The sequence below is a fragment of the Lynx rufus genome, unplaced genomic scaffold (genome assembly GCF_022079265.1).
Source record: "Lynx rufus isolate CCGP_SWC_20201006 ecotype Redwood Valley unplaced genomic scaffold, mLynRuf1.p SCAF_18, whole genome shotgun sequence".
In the NCBI taxonomy this organism is placed as follows: domain Eukaryota; kingdom Metazoa; phylum Chordata; class Mammalia; order Carnivora; family Felidae; genus Lynx; species Lynx rufus.
Window position 1 is genome coordinate 11,229,057 of NW_025814832.1, and position 20,403 is coordinate 11,249,459.

Here is a 20,403-nt window from a genome sequence, read left to right on the forward strand (position 1 = left end):
AATCTCACATTCTTGAGATTGAGCCCCACGTCGGGCTCCACACTGAGTGTGGAGCCTGCTTGGGATTCTCTTTCTCCCTCCTTTCTGCCCTGCCCGTTCCCCCCTTCACTCACATTCTTGCTTCTCTCAAAAAACAAAGAAATAAAAGCACAGTACTGGAGAAAAATCTGATCTGAACGTTAAAGAGTAAGTCTGGCTCTCTAGTCCATGTTCTTGGAATCATCCCACTAAAAACAAACCTGGAGAAGTACGAAGACTTGGAAATTCTGACATATTAAAAAAGTTAAACAAACTGTAAAATAGAACCTGAAATTTAAGAAAGTGACTTTGAATAAAAAGATGATGAAAAGCTTCTTTGCACTTCTGCAAAGTTAAAGAGAACTACATATTTCCTGGTGAGTTTAACTTAAATTAACAGGTTAATTAAAGTAGTTGTGAAAAAAAATAAAGTAGTTGTGAAATCTGCTTCTCTGAAGTTATTTAAAAATGAGATAGATCCACATTTGTCTAAAGGCAATCCAATGACAGGCAGGCTCTAATAAGGATATGGGATTAGCTGTCTGCCTAAATTGTCCTAACACAATGAGTTTAAGATTTTTCTTCCATGTGCACCCCAATTACAAGAAGTTTCTTTGACATGCAGGCTTTGTAAGAATATTACATAGCAGGCATATAATATCTTGTATCTGTGTACACACACACACACACACACACACACACACTCACACACACAGGATTGAGGGGTTTCCTATAGTCAGAAATATGTTTTCTCATAAAAATTGTATTTCTCAGGGCGCCTGGCTGGCTCAGTCAGCTAGGCATGTGACTCTTGATCTCAGGGTCATGAGTTTGAGCCTCACTCTGGGTGTAGTGATTGCTGAAAAATAAAATCTTAAAAAAAATTATATTTCTCATCTCATTTAAGCACATTGTTAACATTCTCTGGAATCTTCGTTTATATATTCTTCACATAGTGTATACATGTATGACATCATGAAAATGGACCAATTCTATTCTAAATAAGCATCCAAAGTAAAATTGTTAAATTGTTCTATAGAAATCACTTTTTAAATATAAGACAATTTCAACTATCCTATCTTGTTTTCTTATTTCTCTTTCAGGAAAAGGCAGGCATTATTTAACCCATCCCTTCACAACAGCAAAAAGGAACAGAAACTATAGTCTTAGAGTATGGTATTAGAGTGAGAAAAATTGAGCCTCATGAAAAGCCACCAGTATTGTTTTAGTTATTTTTCTGATCCTTAAAAACAGAATCATCAGAAGAAATAGAGAAATGACATAACAGCCTTTAAAATACAAAAGATGTAATGTAACATGTGAAAATTTGTTCTACAAAGTAACTCACCGAAGTTTCCTTCCTTTGCTGGCTTTCCTATCTACTTTCTTGTGGATTTTGCTTCGCAATTTCTGGATCGCAAGCCACTGCCTGGGAAATTCACAAGCAATGTTATGCATCATCACGAACAGAAATAGTTATACCTATTGACAAATTGGAATTTTTCTCACTAACAACCTTGCAGAAAGAAATCATCAACCTACATCAAGTTCCTCAAGATAGTCTGGGGCCAAAGTGACTAATCAATTGAAGAGGATTTGTGCAATGGTAAAAAAACAAATGGCAGCTGGGAAATTCTACAGCGAATTTGGTTAACAATGCTCCTTAGTGTCTACAGTTGCTGTGACAAGCACTAAATCCAGCAGTCTGCAGGAAAACCCATCAAACTGGGTATAGCTGCTTGGGTTTGCTTTCAGTGTTTTAGCTGTACAGCATGTTCTATTACTATTACTGCAACTGCTATTCAGCCTGAATACACGAATTCTTCAATTTTCCCTTTGTTAATGCCCGTGTGCTTTTTCTTGCACTTTCCAATTTTTGCTAATTTTTTATAATTATCCACTACTGACACTAGTTTTACAACCATTTTGTTTATTTAACTTTAATTTCACCTGTGGTATTTAAGAATGTGCTGCTGAGAGGTAAGGGTTCTTCCCCCCCCCCCATATAATCTCAATATGACTTGTCACACTTACAAAAAAGTGAACAGTAATCCTTTACTATCAAATATGGAGTCAGTCTTCAAATTTCCCAGATCATCTCAATTTTACAGTTAGTCTGTTCAAATCATGGCCCAATATTCACATATTCTATAGTCCTTTTAGATTAAAAGGAATTAATCTTTCAAAAAAAGGATACTGGACTAAGAAAATCTTCATAGATTCCTCACATGAACAAATTCCTCACATGAACAAATGTGAAAAAAAGGAGAAGCAGCAGCAGCTAAGTCATCTTACCTGATTTATACAACGGAAACTCAACATCAGAAAAAAATAATCTAGGGAAATCCAATTACTGTAATCTTAATATAATCTTAATTACCATAATCTATTTTATTGTAAAGTCAGATAAATGTACAATATAATCACCACTTAAATGCAATTTGCTGTATCACATTAAATTTATAGTGAGCAGCTCTCTATAGCCTTCCAGAGATACACAAAATATCAACAATATCCTACCCCTAAAACTCAAAGAATGTTTTACTCAAATAAAATTATTTCATCAACACAAATTTTTCATTGCATTCTCAAAATGCTGCTCTGCCCAGAATCCCATCCTGGCACTTGCAGCTTTTGTTTCCTTTCATGCTTTTGCAAATTATAGCTCATGGCTATTTAAATGTACACTATTCATTAGGTAGCACTCTAAATGCCCTTTTTATTTTCCAACCACAGGATGAAGCATACACACAAGAGCCTTCCTTCACTACTTTACATTCTACCCTGACATCTGGGTAATGCTGCCACGTTCCATTTCTGATTGTGCCGAAGCTTTTACTGAGGGGTGGAGGTCTAAATTAGGGCAGACTCAAACAAAGCAGATTCAACTATGAGCAAGGAACCTGTTGTGCACAGTGTCACGTTCTGACGGCCGAGAGCACACATTTGGGTGGTTGCTTTTTATCCACTGGTCAGAGGTTGATACAGATACAATCACCGCCCAAATCAGAGAGCAAAGGGCATAAGGAGGACTCTGAAAAACACACTCTAAAACAAATGCATATAGGTGTTTTATAATCTCTCATTCAAACTGCACTTAAGGCAGGGTAGGGTAAACAGGATTTCCATCGCTTTGTCTCTCTAGCTCTTATTATCTTGCTTAACTTTTATAGTTACAGGGCCGATCACTGCCTTTGAGGCAGAATTAAGGGGACTGAAAGAGAGAAACTATTATATAGGGCTGCTTGCATGAACAGAAAGCCGTATCTAAATTACCTTCCCATGGCCACTTGATCATTGGGATCCAAGGAGCTGGTCTTTCGTTCTATGAGTTCTCGAAGGAGCTTGTGGAAAAAGGAAAGCAACTGATTTATTCATCATCTCCCAGCACCAACTGACTTTAAAAGGGCATAGTAGGAATTCTGAATGGCATAGTGACAGCTCTAAAACTACAATCAATAAGGGACAACCCAGTGGCAAGAGCATGACTGAATTCCCATTAACCCTTTCATATTTATATATCTTTAAAAAGGTGGCTATAGCAATAGCTGAGAACAGAAGTCCATTTGGAAGACTTATTGTACTGCAGTTCATTTCAAAAGGATCAATGAGTGTGCAACATTCCCTTCATTGTTTTTATGATTAGTTTTGTCCATCTCATCGATACCGATGGAGAATCTTTAAAAGGTCAGGTGGAAAAGGCTGTATGGCAAAAAAGAAAATGCATCAGCTTCTCACCAATAGGATAATGGTACATGGTTAACTTCTGACCTATAACCTCCAGCAGCCAGGAAGGTCATCCTCAGGCAAAAGCCTTTATTACATGTAATTAAAAGCGTGAATTTCATTCTCTTGTTTTCCACGGCTGGTACTCCACCATGCTTACCATGAAGCGATTCAACCACATATGACACTCACGCATTCACGGCCATGACAATTATAAGAGGGAACCTAACGAAACTCATACGTGTGTACTGCAAATAGGGGAGAACCAGTCTCTTGTCCCATACAGTGAGCTCCATGAGAACTCTACATTACTCTCCTACTCTCCGCTTAGTCCTGGGCAGTCTACTGCATCTGACCCGAGTGTAAACCTGTAACTTTCACACAGACTTAAGAATCTGCATTGGATCTTAAAGTCCTACTAGGTGAAGAGGAGTAATGTTTAAAAGTTAAACATTAGGGGTGCCCGGCAGGCTCAGTCGCTAGAGCATGTGACTCTTGATCTCAGGGGCATGAGTTCAAGCCCCAGGTTGGGCGGGTAGCCTGCTCAAAAATGAAGAAAGGTTAAACATTAAGGGAGGACAGTTTTAAATTACTATTAAAAAAAACCTAGATATCATCTCTCCTATACAAGTGCTATGTGCAGGGAAATAGCAACAGAGATTAAAATCCCAAAAGTCTGAGAGAAATCTAAGGGAAGACACTAATATAATCCTGCTAATCATCTGTCAATAATATAGGTTTGACTTTACAATGTGTTTCTTCACCAAAAAAGGTCATTATTTTGTAGGTGAGGCATGGTAGCAATACAGATATTTCACCAAGTTAAACAGCTGAAGTCTGTGGGAGGGTAAAGAAGGAGGAATAAATTCCTATGAAAGTAGTTCACTCTCTAATTTTCATTTGTTTATGTAAGTAGGCACTGGAAGAAGTAAAACAAATTTATAGAAATGTTCATCTCCATATAAGATGAATCTTTATTGCAAAAGGGAAAAGGATATCTCAATCGCAATTAAAAAACCTCCTGTGATGCTTTTTCATTTGCTTATTTTGGACATTATTACTACAGCAATTACGTTTAAAAATGTGGGGACCAGAGGCCACTGGTTTATTATCACTAGAAAACAGCAAGCTATTTCTCTACCCTGTTTATCTGATTGATTCCCAACATCTTTCTGGCAGCCAATCTATCAGTTTATCTCTCCTACTTCATCACAGTCACTTCTGGCAGCTAAATACAAGATCCAAATCCAGTGTTACACAGACATACGACACAGTAAACCTATGTAGCACTGCTACTCTGTAAACGGCTGCCCTGAAGGCTAAGCCAAAATGGGCTTCTGGTTCCTAGTCAATATTCTGTCAGAAGCAAGGTGGTGGGGGTAGAGGGGGAGAGGTTAATAATAAAACCAGAAGAAGGAGAAGAAAAAGAATAGAAAGAAAACACTAAGAAAGGAAGGGAAATAACGGAATGACTGCATCTCATTGCCCTTACCTTGTTCCGGCCACAGAAGAGATTATAACAACTGTTCCTGGTTTTCCTAATCGTCTCTGATCCCTTGAGACTGGGGCTGTCATGGCCACTGGGAGCAAGTGCTCATGGAAGGCTGCCCCAGCACAACAGGGGTGATCCTCTGGAAGAAAGCCCCATATGCCCTTCCCGAAGGCTGGAAATTGAAGCTGCACAACCACAGTGGATCTATTACATTTGCAGTGGTCTCTGCAATTCAAACACCACGTTGGTGCAGCATTTCTTTCAAGCACTCTGTGTACTTTCCATATTCTGGGCTGCATTTTCACTACCCAAGTGCCCTGCACAGCTGTTCTTAGCCATTCATGACAAGGAAGATGATTTTACTGGTCAATCTGGCCAAGTCTAGTTTATTCAGTCTGGTGTTTCAGAAGATCCTGTTGTGTGCAAGGTAGGAATAAGAAAGTAGCAAGAAAATACAAGTGAACAAACCATTCCCATGGTGCTTGCTATTTCCCACAGCTGATGCAATCACTGGGTTTTAATTTAATTAGGAAAACTGCTTTCGAAGAAGTTGCTGAAAAATTAAGCTTTAGGAATATTGCTGAAGAATTTAATTTTGCCTCTCAGTTCAATTTTTGTAGCTTAACTTTATGAATAAACTTCCCCATTAAAATACAGGTTTCTGTTACAGTTATTGGAGCTTTTTATTTCAACAATAATGACACAATATTTGTAATTTTCTTTGTGACGAGGAAAATGGGGACATGCGTGAAATATTTTTGTCCCAGTCTGTTTTAATTCCAGAGTCAGCTCACAAAAGCTTGATTGTTTCTCTAGTTCTAGGGGAAAATCATAGATGTAGTTAGGTTTCCAGGTCAGCCCACAAAAACCTATTTAACCTGTAACAACATACATGAGAAATAGCCCTGATAGTGCTGTTCAGCATCTAATCAGCATTTATAATACTTTGTCTAGAAAAATGCATGCCAGAATCAGTTAAAAATGGCAGACTGAACACATTAGTTTATCTCTTCTCCCTTCTCAACCCCTCTAAAAGACAGGAGAGGAATAAAACAAATGTATTAACCCATGAGAAAGAAGAGGAAGGGAGAGTTAATGAGAGCAGATTTTCATAAATTTTTCAGAGACAGTCAGGAGATGGAAGAGTAGAAGGTAGTTATCACCAAAGTGCCCAGAGGGAATAAGAGGTGAGGGTGGAACTAATTAGGCCCATAGAATCCCCAGGAGGAGGCACAGTGGCAGAAGTGGGAGGGACGGTGCCACTGGGCCCTGACTATCCCACAAGTGACTAACCCCTCTACCAACCCCTCTCACGCGGAGAAAAGTTTTCTTCTCTGGAAAAAATGAGCCCCAGAAGCTCCAGATGTAAGGCTATGAGGTGGCAAAGGCTGGGATGCAGAAGGGAAAGGTGATGCCCATCTTCTGCCTCATTCCCTGACCCTATACACAGAATGCTGGCACCCAGATACAAAACCTCCCAGGCAGGAGAGTGGGGGGAAGGGGCGGGTCCTCTCTGGGAGAAACTCCATCGCTGATCCCTCCTCTCCCCAGAAAATCACATCTCCAAGTTCTGCCATTTGAAGACAATTCCAAACAGGAGGTTTGTTCACAGTATAGCTCAGGTTTCAGAGACACTTGGAATGTCTTACTAAATATGAAAAGAGTTAAGGATCATCGGCATCTGAGGAAAGGCTCAGACAGAGACCAAAATAGGAAGGAAAAAAGGGGACACAACAAAGCAATGCGGAAAACAAAAGAAACCTAAGGAAAGGAAGAAGAATAGACACTGTTGGAAAAGTGAAAGAAGATACACTTCCCTAAGAACAGGAGGCTATGAGAAAAGAGTAAAATAAGAAATTCAACACGAAACAAAAAAAATTTAAATTGCAAAGAACTGGAAGATAAATGTGCAAAAATCTTTCAGATCTGAAACAAAAAGGCAAAAAGATAACATCCTCCTGCTTATTTGTGTTTTTGGCGTGTTTTTTTCCCCCTTGCTTGTATGTAAGAGAAGAAAAAAATTTAGAGGACAATCCAGAATGTCAAACATCTGACTTTGTTAAGGCTAGGAGAACATAATTAAAGAAACGGTAATGACAATTTCCCAAATTGAAGGACAGGAATGAGCCTGCAAAAATCTAGTACAATGAAGGAAAAAAGACCTTTCCCAAGACACATCATCATGAAATGTGGAACACTGGAAGTAAAGAGAAGATCCTAAATGCTTACAGAAAAAATAGGTCACATATAAAGAGGGTGACCACATGTCCCAGTTTACCCCAGAGAGTCCTGGGTTTATGCCTGTTGTCCTAGTATTCTTTCAGGCTAGCACCTCAAATGTCCCAGTTTTGACAATAAATTATACAGTCACCCTACATATTAAGGAATGAAAACTAAATGGGATTAGACATTTCAAAAGCAATAGCAGATACGGGAGGATTGCAGAGCAATGCCTTCAAAATTCTGAGGAAAATCACTTTCAACCTCAAAATTCCATCCACAAAGTATTACCAAGTATGAAAAGTTACATGGAGACATTTTCACACATGCAAGAACTCAACAATTTTCTTTCCACACACTCTTTCACAGGAAGATGTGCTTGAGTAAAATGAGCATGTAACAGCAAGAAAGGGAAAGACATGAGACGTCAGAAAATAGGTCTAACTCAGGAAAGCAGCAAAGGCAGGTCCCAAGACTACTGATGGCAGGGGCCCAGAGAGCAACCATTCCAAAAAGAACAGAGTCCAGAGAGCTCTAGAAATAAGGTCTCCAGGGAAAAGGGTGGGTGGGTGGGTGGGGGAATAATAGGTTAGTTTATGTATTCAAGGCATTTATTTGGTGTATGTGGGGTGGAAACAGATACACAGAACACAAAGTCTATTTTTAAAAACAGGCCTTATTATTCTAGGAAAAAACAAGCATGTAAGGAAATATAATGATAGTACATGTGAACATTTATTTAGTCATCATATTGTAAACAATAAATCTTCACAAAACTGTGACAATAAGTACTTTAAGAAAATGGAGGACAGAAGTGTGGAGGTAGAAAGTACAGAAGGGCTAGGACCTCACTACCATAATGGGAAGTCAAGAGATGATTTGATAAATGACTGATGATTTGATAAATGACTGTTGATAAATCAACAATAGTATAAATATACTATTTAAAATATGCAAGTAATAAAAAACCTAAAGCAGTGGAAGTTTTTGCCTTCCAAAACTTCTCAGCACCGTATTTTACCATTTTTTAAACAACAAATGACCCAAGAAGAATTCGTCAGTTATTTATTTAGCAATGTCTAGAGGAAAGAGGATACAGTAGTCCCCTGCCTTATCCTTGGTTTTAGTTACCTGCTGCCAACTACGGTCTGGAAGCAGATGAGCCTCCTTCTGACGGATCATCAGATGTAGTCTAACGCTACATCACACGCGTACGTCATTCACCTCACTTCCTCTCATCACATAGATATCTTATCATTTCACATCATCATAAGAAGGATGAGTACAGTACACTAAGGTGTTTAGAGAGAGACCACATTCACATTATTTTTATTACAGTGTATTGTTATAATTGTTCTATTTTATTATTAGTTATTGTTATTCTCTTACTGTGCCTAACTTATAAATTAAACTTTATCACAGGTATGTATGTGCAGAAACAAGCACAGTATATTTAGGGTGCAGTACTATCCACGGTTTCAGGCATCCACTGGGAGTTTTGGATCATATCCCCTGTGGATAAGGGGGGGGACCAGTGCAGGTATTCTGAAAAATCTTGAAAGTTTGCAAATTCACACTGAAAAATTTCATAATTCCTACAGGGGGAAAAAGGACGGGATGATCAAGGATCTACTGATGAAAGCTCTTCTGAATATTTTTCTGCTCCCTAAATTAAAACATGGCAACACACTAGAAATACCAATAACATTTATTTTGACTTGCTGCTGCCAAGTAATTGTTAATAATTTTATTGAGATACAATTCACTTACTATACAATTCACCTATGCACAATATATATAATTCAGTGTATTTTAGTAAATTCACAGAGTGGTGCAGTCACCACCATATTTAATCTTAGAACAATTTCATCCCACCTAAAAGAAACCCCAAACCTATTAGCTATCATCCCCAGTATACTTCTCTGTCCCCCCGCCCCCATACTCCCATATCCCTAAGCAATCACTAACCTTTATGTCTTTATGATGTGCCCATTCCAGACATTTCATATAAATGTAATTTAATTTATGGTTTTTTTATGACTAGCTTGTTTCACTTAGCTAACATGTGTTCCAAGGTGTTTTTTCTTTTTTTTAATTTTTTTTCAACGTTTATTTATTTTTGGGACAGAGAGAGACAGAGCATGAACGGGGGAGGGGCAGAGAGAGAGGGAGACACAGAATCGGAAACAGGCTCCAGGCTCTGAGCCATCAGCCCAGAGCCTGACGTGGGGCTCGAACTCACGGACCGCGAGATCGTGACCTGGCTGAAGTCGGACGCTTAACCGACTGCGCCACCCAGGCGCCCCATATGTGTTCCAAGGTTTATCCACATTGTAATATATGTCAGTACTTCCTTCTTTTTTATGGCTGAATGATATTCCATTATATACCATATTTTATCTATTCATTAGTTGAAGGACATTTGGTTGTTTTCACTTCATGGTTATTGTGAATAATGCTCCTATGGACATTCACTACAAGTTTTTGTGTGGACATTTGCTTTCATTTCTCTTGGGTATATACCTACAAGTGAAACTGCTATGGTTAACATTTTTGAGGAACTGCTAGGCTGTTTTCCAAAGCAGGTGCACCACTTTACATTCTCACCAGCCATGTCTGACAGGTCCAACTTTTTGACATCCTCATCAGCACTTGTTATTACCTGACTTTTTGATTATAGCCATCCTGGTGGGTGTAAAGTATTATTTCATTGTGGTTCTGATTTGCATTTCCCTGATGGCTAGCTAATGAGGTTGGCATCCTCTTGTGATTACTGGTCATTTGTGTATCTTCTTTGGAGAAATGTCTATTCAGATGCTTTTCCCATTCTTTTAGTAGGTTGTCTTTTTATTATTAAGCTGTAAGAGTTCTTTATATATTCTAGACACCAGTCCCTTATCAATTCCCTTTCTTTAGGCTGTCTTTTCACTTTCTTGATGGTATCATTTGCAATAGAAAAGTTTTTAATTTTGATGTAAGTCCAGTTTTTTCTTTTGTCATTTGTACTTTTGGTGTTGTATCTAAGAAATTAATTCATAATCCAAGGTCATGAATATCTATTTCTGTGTTCTCTTCTAAGAGTTTTATAACTTCAGCTCTTGTATTTAGATCTAGATCCATTTTGAGCTAATTTTTGTATATGGTGTGATGTAGGGGTCCAACTTCATTCTTTTGTGTGTGTATATCCAACTGCACCATTTGTCAAGAGATTATTCTTTTCTCCATTGAACTGTTTTGGCGCTCTTGCCAAAAAACAAGTAATTTTTAAATTTTTGTTTTATTTAGTTTTTAAATAGGCTTCATGCCCAGTGCAGAGCTTGAAATCATGGCCCTGAGATTGAGACCTGAGCTGAGATTAGGAGCTGGATGCTTAGCTGACTGAGCCACCTAGGCACCCCAAAACAAGTAATTTGTAACATTTGGTTTTATGGCCATATATTCACTGGCTTTCCAAATTTGTGACCTACAGTTATTGATTCTTATACCGCTCAGGCTTCTATGGTTCAGAGCCAGATTCTTAAGATGGAAAAACCTTGGGACAACTCTCTCCAACTTACTCAGCCTAGCTGAGTCAGGATTTTTCAAACTCTGTCCCCAATACATAGACTGCATAGGAAACAAGTACAGTCAACTTTTCTTACATGTATTTCAGTCCCTCTCTCCCTGAGATACAAAAAGCAGACTCATAATGCTTGGCTTTACTCTTCCTTCCGTTTCCTCTTCAGCTCCACAAGAAATCTTAGTGAAAATGTATGTTTCTGCTCTGCCTCTTGCTTTACCAAATGTTTCTGTTCTGAGCTCTCCAGTCTTTCAAATTAACCCCCCCCCACTTTCAATTTTTATATGCTATATTTAAAGTATACAAAAAATAAATCCACATACACTATAATTTCAAATAGCTGGGTAGGGATTACTGTACATGCCTATAGTATAAAACTGCCAGAAGGTGACCCACTCCCCACAGGTAACTATTTTCTCTGTTTTCTTTCCACATTGCCCACTCACTCCTCAACCAACTCCATAACACCTAAATTTCTGTCTCCATTGTTCTAATGAAACAACTCATGCCAAGGTCTCCAGATCTCCATGTCTAATGGACATCTGTCATGACTCATCCTACTAGACTTTTTTTTAATTTATTTATTTATTTTGAGAGGGGGAGAGAGACAGAGAGAGGAGAGAGACAGAATCCCAAGCAGGCTCCACACTACCAGTGCAGAGCCCAAAGTGGGGCTCGAACCCACAAACCGTGAGATCACAACCTGAGCCAAAACCAAGAGTCAGATGCTTAACCAACTGAACCACCCAGGCACCCCTACCCCTCCTACTAGATTTCTTGAAGCAGCAAGTGATACTGTACATTCTTACCTTCCTGAAACACTCTTTCTTGCCATCTTTGAGGCACCTCCCTGTTTTTACTCCATATTCAGCCATCTCCTCTGCCCAAACATTGCATGCTAGCATTCTTTAAGACTCAGTTCCAAGCTGCCTTTTCCTCTCACTCTATACACTTTCCCCAAGAGTTTCATTCTATTCTCAAGATTTCAATGATACAAGAGCTACCCCTGGAATTCCTTTTCCTTTACATTCAATATCTAATCTGTCTCCAAGTCCTTTGTATGTGATCCACTCATTCATGAATCTGTCCATTTTTATCTATCTCCACTGTCTATATCCTACTATAGGCTATCATCGTCTTCATACATTCCATAAATATGTATTGAGTACCCTGGGAAGACAATGTAAAATAAAACACACATGGACTCACCTAAGTTAGTATATGATTTCCGCACATTTACTCTTGCCCCTCCTCCATTCTGGTCTCCTAATTAGAGCCAGAGTAATATTTTTTAAATGCAAATATGCCAGAGGATAAAATTCTTATTGCAGCCTAAAGGCCCAATATGGTCTGGTCCCTTATCTACCTCTCCAGCCTAACCTTCCACCTCCGTGCTCCTGTCCCACCAGTCTTCTTTCCGTACCTGAAATGCTCCCAGGTGCACTCCCGCCACAGAGCCCTTTATGCAGGAGCCCTGCCACAGGTGTGCTTCCCTAACCATTTACCTGCTTACACCCCACCTCCTTCTCCATTCATTAATGTCAGTTTAATCATCTCTTCCTTAAGGGAACCTTTCTTTTTTTAATGTTTATTTTTTTATGGGGGTGAAGAAAAAGAGGGAAGCAGAGAATCTGAAGCAGGTTCTGTGCTGCAGAGCTCAAACTCATGAACGTCGAGATCATGACCGGAGCGGAAGTCGGATGCTTAACTGACTGAGCCACCCAGGCACTCTCTTAGGGAAGTCTTTCTTAACCCCACCCTCCACACACATACACACTACTCTCGTACTTAATCTGCACTTGTTAGTGGATTACTTGATTAATGCCTATCTCCTCCTCTTATCGAGAGTACCACTATCTACCTAAGCAACTGTTTTGTTTTTGTCATTACCATTATCAGCAAATCCTCCTCCCCGAACAATATTCTTCTCACATGTCTTACAGAGGGCCCAGAGAAGTGGGTGGTTTGTTTTAAGTGGGTGTTTTTTCCCCTTCATTTAATATACTGTTCTTGACCTATTCATTGATTCATTAATAATATAGTCAATGTGCATGAATTAGGAAAATAAAACCAAGATCCTTGAAGATTTGAATATGTCCATGAAAATTTACTTTGTACAAGCTACAGAACTTTGCACCCCCAGCACTGCAAATATAAATTAATCCATTTCCTTGCATCATCTCAAGAATCACCTTTTTAAAACATTTTTTTAACATTTTTATTCATTTTTGAGAGACAGAGGGAGACAGAGCATGAGGGGGAAGGGCAGATAGAGAGGCAAACACAGAATCGGAAGCAGGCTCCAGGCTCTGAGCTGTCAGCACAGAGCCTGACACGGGGCTCGAACTCATAAACCAAAGGATCATGACCTGAGACAAGTCGGATGTTTAACCAACTGAGCCACTCAGGTACCCCAAGAATCACCCTTTTTTTAAACCATCCTAAGAGTACTTGAATTAAAAGTACAAAAACAAAAAATTAATCCAAATGAATTAAAAGATTTTAAATCACTTCTCATTCTATTCATGTTAAAATCATGTAGACCTATCCTCCCTCTTGGATCTCATTTCCTAAAGGAAGTGTTGGTTCTTCTCTGGAAAAGAGAAGGAACAGACCTTTTGTGCTTCCTCTAAACCATCCAGACCCTCTTTCTGCAATCTCTTTGAGTTGGTCCTTTTATTATAAGAAAGGTGTCTTGACATCTTCATAATAAAAACTTGAATTAATTTCAATATAGTGTGTTTTTAAATGTTTATTTATTTTTGAGAGAGAAATAGAGAGTGAGCGGGGGAGAGGCAGAGAGAGAGGGAGACAGAATGCCACCCTGACAGTGCAGAGCCTGATGCAGGACTTGAACTCATGAACTGTGAGATCATGACCTGAGCCAAAACCAAGAGTTGGACGCTTAATCACCTGAGCCACCCACGCACCCCTCAACGTTTATTCATTTTTGAGAGACAGAGAAAGACAGAGCATGAGCAGGGAAGGGGCAGAGAGAGGGAGACACAGAATCTGAAACAGGCTCCAGGCTCTGAGCTGTCAGCACAGAGCCTGACGCGGGGATTGAACTCACGAACTGCGAGATCCTGACCTGAACCGAAGTCAGATGCTCAACTGACTGAACCACCCAGGCGCCACCCCAGGCACCCCTCAAGATAGTGTTTTTTATTTAAACATTTTTTTATTAAAAAATAAATAAACTTTTTTATTTACAAAATACGTTTTTCAAATTCCAAATTTCAGGTTCCCATCTCCCATTTTCTAAGATCTAATGATTCTAGATAGTGTGCTGCATTGTTCAGTGTAACTGTAAATATCTGCCCACGAGTCAGTATAATACCATGGCTTTGGTGTCTGACAGATCTGGGTTCCGAATCCAAACTATGCCCCTTACTAGCTGTTTAATCTGGGACAAGTTATCTGACCTCTCCAGAGACTCAGTTTCCTTTCATAAAATAGTAATAATTTTATCTCATAAATTTCATTTGGTATTTTAGAAGATGATGAAAGTAATACACTTAAGCAAAATATAAGTATTCAATAAACAGAAATACTGGGGTGCCTGGGTGGCACAACTGATTAAGTGCCCAACTCTTGATTTCAGCTCAGGTCATGATCTCATAGCTTGTGAGTTCGAGCCCTGTGCTGACAGTGCGGGGCCTGCTTGGGATCCCATCTCCCCCCACTCTCTGTCCCTCCTCCATTCATGCTCTCTCTCTCAAAAAATAAACTATAGGGGCGCCTGGGTGGCTCAGTCGGTTAAGCGTCCAACTTCAGCTCAGGTTGTGATCTCGTGGTCCATGAGTTTGAGCCCTGCATCGGGCTCTGTGTTGACAGCTCAGAGCCTGGAGCCTGTTTCAGATTCTGTGTCTCTCTCTGACTCTCCCCCGTTCATGCTCTGTCTCTCTCTGTCTCAAAAATAAATAAAGGTTAAAAAATAAATAAATAAACTATAAACAAATATAAATAAATAAATAATAATATTGTCAGCATCAGATAACAATACTCACCGATAATCCACCAAATCTCACTTGGGACAAAAAACTCAACCCCCCACCCCCTAGCTAAATCACCACCACCATAGATGCTAATAACGAACAAGTACAATAATTCCGTTTTCATTTCTACTGATTAGATATGAAATGAAGAAAAAGCAGAATGAAGAAAATGTAAAACGCACTGAAAATTCACAAAAATGGTAAGTCACTATTTGAAAAGTATGCTACTGGTGGTAGAACTTTTCCAAACCGGACCATGATAAATTGGAGCAAAAGTGATCCTCTCCTTCATCATTTGTTCCATTTTAACAACTAACTGCTATTCCCTGTGACCTGCAATTCTGGCCACATGATCCCCTACACTTAGCACTTACCCAAGCCATTAAAGTTCCGTCTCTGAAGACCTGGATCACATGCCATCTCCTCCTCCCTGCAGCCTTCTTCAACTCCCTCAAACCATTTTTAATTTCTCCCTCTTCTAAATTCTTTCAGACCCCCTCACCAAGCATGCTGGTTGGTTATGTTTTCGTCATTTCCTTTGCCTGGCTGTAAGCATCCTGAAGGCAGGTTATAGTCGGACTCAAATTCTCACCTCCCACAGAACTCTGCACACTGCCTTGCACACAGCAATTATTCAATAACATTTCTAAAATGACAAAGTTAAGTAGCAAGCATTCTTGTCGATCCTGTAATCAAGGATGAACAGTATCCAGCTTCTGTAATGACAAGTACAATATTTACAGGAAGAGTGGTACAGAGAAGAATGGAGAGAAATCATGATGTGTGAATAGAATTCAAGAAGCATCTTAATACTGACGTTACAAATAGCCTGCCTTTGGTTACTAAAATAAGAAAATGTATAGCTACAGGCTACCACTGAAAAAGTCAGCCTGACTCTGCCTCGCTGCCCTTGGTCTTTAAAGATTTGATTAGTTTTTCCACTTTCTGATTCAGTGCTGCATCATGCCTCCACTCCAGAGCTAGAGCTAAGTAAGGCCTGTGATTTGGAAGGGATGATAAATTCATCGACTAAATAAAGTAACACTGTTTTCTCAGCACAAGTTCTAAAATATTTCAAAGGCTGTGGTATTTCACTAGCCTTGGCCATTGGGGTTAAAATTTATTAGTCAAAACAGAAAACTTTCTCATCAGATCCCATGTATTCCATTAGGCATGATATATAATGTCTCCCAATGTCTAATTATTAACGAGGACTATAAGTAAATCACAATCAGTATTAGGTCCTGATGTGTGCAGACAGGGTAAGAATTAAGCAATTCGGATGCTAAAGAATTTCTTTTTTGCCAATTTGCTTTTCCTTTCTTTTTCTTAAAAATAAAAAGAATTTTACAAGCATCAAGCCACTCTTCCTAATCCATAACAAAAGTAACAATGTACAGAAAGTTCTATTGTTTGAAATTTCCAACAGTTCCCATTTCCAGTATTCTGTCTCTTGGTCAGAACATCCTTCTGGTGTGTATCTTTTTTTCCCTTCCATATTTAATAAAGGTGAACAGAAGAGTTAAATATCCTTTGGGAGCTCAGTTCAGTCACTGACTATTCTGGAGCACTCTCGGGCAAGTTTCTTTTAATGGCACCAAACAATATATCATTTGTCTTGGAAGAATAAAGAGGAAGTCATTCAGAACTAGAGAAGATTTTACTACAGGGATTCACAAGTAAGAAACCGGAAGGGTAGTACTAACTTGTGTTCTGTAATGATGTCCTTTAGGATGTGAAGCCCAGCTGAAACAAAGCTTTCCCTGTCTTTCCGGCATTCTGCCTCTAGCATTCATACTCCAATAATTATTCAGCCCCACCAGGATCAATAACCCATTGATTCTGCCACCTTTTCAGCAGCCTGCCTCTTCTCACATGCTCACTTCCCTCCTTCCTCAGGTGGAAGTGATTCCACAGGCCATCAGGAAAATCACTCCTGGTATACATTCTCAACTCCCTTGCATGCTGTCCCTTTGTCAAACAGATTCACGATCCCTTGGGAACCGATGGGTCTTGGAATTCAGAACTTTTAGGATATGAGGAAGATAATACAGTGTTAAATAAAATACAAATGCCCCAGCAGAGTCTGGGATAGCACCCTAAAATCAAGCACATGAATATTTCTGCAGCAAAATACAGGAATCATCCCCACTAAGCGGGATAAATGAAAGCCTAACAAGTTTATAATAGCTTCAGGTCAGATGTTGCCACCACAAAAGTTTGCCAAACTTACTAAAAACAAACAAACCAAACAAACCAACAAACAAACAAAAACAACAAACTGAGTTTTCAGAACTTTTTACATTTCAGAATTGCAGGTAAAGGATTAAGTACCTGTACTCCCTTGGCACCCCCCCCCCCCCGACCGCCCCGCCCCAACCATGTTAAACGTGCATCCATGCAGCTGAACTGCCTGGAGAAAAAGACAAGACCATGTGAATGGGGGTCCCCCATTTGAAAGTCATTAACCCTGACCTCATGTGGATCTTCTGTGCTACCTGACAACTCCCCTGTGGGTTTCCCTTCTACTCACTCTCCCACTCTGTTGGGAGACTCTGCCATGCCTCCTCTTTTCTCAAACCTCCAGCCTCTGCCACATCTTCTCTCAGCTTCTTGACTCATAAAGACAAAAGGAGACAAAAGCACCCTGATGAGCATTTCCACATGCTTCCACAGTATCTCCTTGCAAGTGTACCCGTATACTCTGCCTTCCCTCCTCTATGTATGGATGAAATGTTTGTCAGAACAACTTCTCTGGACTTGAATACTCACCAATTCTCACCTCCATTTTCCCTCCATTGAATCATTTCCACCAGCAAAGTACATTTCCTCTCTTAAAACAAAACAAAACAAAACAAAACACTCTCCCAAACTTTCCCTTTCAGCTGCTCCATTTCTCTATTCTCTTAACAGCAAGCCTACTCAAGAGCTGCCTAGACTCAGCATCTCCAGTTTTTCTCCTACCATTCCTTTTTGAACCCACTTTGTCATTCTACCAAAACAGTTCTTGTCAAGGTCACCATGATTTCCACCTTGCTGACACCAATGGTCAATTTTTCAGTCCTTATGTCACTTGTGCACACTTGACATAGGTCATTCTCTTCTTAAAAAAAAAAAAAAGGTTTATTCAGATATAATTCACAGACCATACAATTCACCAATTTAAACTGTATGATTCAATGGTTTTGTATAGTCACAGACTTGTGCAACCATCACCACAATCAATTTCAGAATATTTTCATCACTTTCAAAAGAAACCCATTACCCATTACTTTTCACTTACATTTTCTTCCTATGACCCCCAACCCTAGGCAACCATTAATCCACTTTCTCTCAATGCAGATGTGCCTACTCTGGGTATCTCATATATACAGATCATACAATAGTAGTCTTTTGTCACTGACTTCTTTCACTTGGCATACTGTTTCCAAGGCGTATCCATGTTGCAGCAAGTCATCGGCACTTCATGCCTTTTTATAGCTGAATACCACTCTATTGCATGGGTATACACTTTGTCCAACCATTTATCAGTTGAGGGACATTTGGGCTGCTTCCTTTGTGGCTATTATGAATAATGCTGTGAATATTCATGTACAAGTCTTAGTGTGGGCAAATGCTTTCATTTCTCTTGAGTATACACTTAACAGTGAAACTGCCACGTCATAGGGTAACTCTAAGTTTAATGTTTTGAGGAACAGCCAAACTTTTCCAGAGGCTGCACCAATTTATATGCCCACCAGCAATGTGTGAAGGTTCCAAATTTTCCATATCTTTGCCAACACTTGCTATCATCTTTTTGATTATAGCCATCTTAGTAGTGTAAGGTGGCATGTAGTCTGCTTTTGATTTGTATTTCCCTCAAGACTAATGATGTTGAGCACCTTTTCCTGTGGTTACTGGTCATTTAAGTATCTTCTTTGGAGAAATGTTTACTCATATCCTTTGCCATTTTTTATTGAGTTACTTATCTTTTATTATTATGTTGTAAGAGTTCTTTATAAATTCTAAACAGTCTTTTATCAGATATATGATTTATAAATATTTTCTCCCACAAACGTTTTTGTGGGTCTTTTCACTTGCCAGAGGGTACGTTTTGTAGGACCAAAGTTTTTTATTTCAATCAAGTCCAATTTATCTATTTTCTTTTGTCACTTGCACTTTTGAAGTCATATCTAAGAAACCATTTCCTAACTAAAGCTCATGAAGATTTACTCCTATGTGTTCTTCTACAAGTTTTATACTAAGTTTTATACTTTTACATTTAGGTACGTGATCCATTTTAAATTATTTTTTGTGTTGGGGCGCCTGGGTGGCGCAGTCGGTTAAGCGTCCGACTTCAGCCAGGTCACGATCTCGCGGTCCGGGAGTTCGAGCCCCGCGTCAGGCTCTGGGCTGATGGCTCAGAGCCTGGAGCCTGTTTCCGGTTCTGTGTCTCCCTCTCTCTCTGCCCCTCCCCCGTTCATGCTCTGTCTCTCTCTGTCCCAAAAATAAATAAACGTAGAAAAAAAATTTTTAAAAAAAAATAAATTATTTTTTGTGTAGGTGTGAGGGAAGGCACCAACACCATTCTTTTGCACGTGGATATCCATTTGTCCCAGTCTTATTTGTTGAAAAGACAGTTCACTTCCCATTGCACTGCCTTGGCACCCTTGTTGGATGACCATAAATGTAAGGGTTTATTTCTGGATTCTCAATTTATTCCACTGACCTATATACCTTTTTTTCTTTTTTTTTTTTTTAATGTTTATTTATTTTTGAGAGAGCACGCATGCACAGGGCAGGGGCAGAGAGAGGGAGACAGAGGATCTGAAGCAGGCTCCACTCTGACAGCAGAGAGCCCGACGTGGGGCTTGAGCCCACGAACTGGGAGATCATGACCTGAGCCAAAGTTGGATGCTTAACTGACTAAGCCACTCAGGTGTCTCTCTATATACCTAACTTTGTGTCAGTACTACAACATCTTGATTATTGTAGCTTGGTAGTAAGTTTTGAAATTAGGAAGTAGGAGTCTTCCAGTTCTGTTCTTTTTCAAGATGGTTTTGGCTATTCTGGGTCCTCTGCATTTCCATGTGAATTTTAGGATCAGCTTATCAATTTCTACAGAGGCAGTTGTAATTCTGATAGGGACTGTGTTGAGTCTGAAGATCAGTTTGGGGAGTACCACCATCTCAACAATATTAACTCCTCTAGTCCATGAACATGAGATGACTTTGTACTCAGTGTATTCAGGTCTTTTCAAATTTCTCTCAGCAATGTTTATAGTTTTCAGTGTACAAATCTTTCACCTCCTTGGTTAAGTTTATCCCCAGGTATTTTATTCTTTTGGATACTATTGTAAATGTAACAGTTTCCCTTTTCAGATTGCTCACAGCTGGTGTACAGAAACACAA

General features: G+C 39.4%; 1 protein-coding gene across 2 annotated transcripts in view; it reads right to left on the reverse strand.

Annotated features, from left to right (window-relative positions):
• The window catches only part of AATF (apoptosis antagonizing transcription factor), a 105,174-nt gene that overhangs the window by 32,232 nt on the left and 52,539 nt on the right, over positions 1-20,403 (reverse strand). Inside the window, exons 9-10 of one of the 2 annotated variants that reach the window (XM_047080883.1) lie at positions 3,295-3,362; positions 1,367-1,447 (exon numbers count right to left, since the gene is read on the reverse strand). The exons of the other annotated variant lie outside the window; for it this stretch is intronic. Coding sequence (XP_046936839.1) covers positions 1,367-1,447; positions 3,295-3,362 — 149 coding nt within the window. The remainder of the gene's footprint in view (positions 1-1,366; positions 1,448-3,294; positions 3,363-20,403) is intronic. 2 annotated transcript variants of the gene reach the window in all.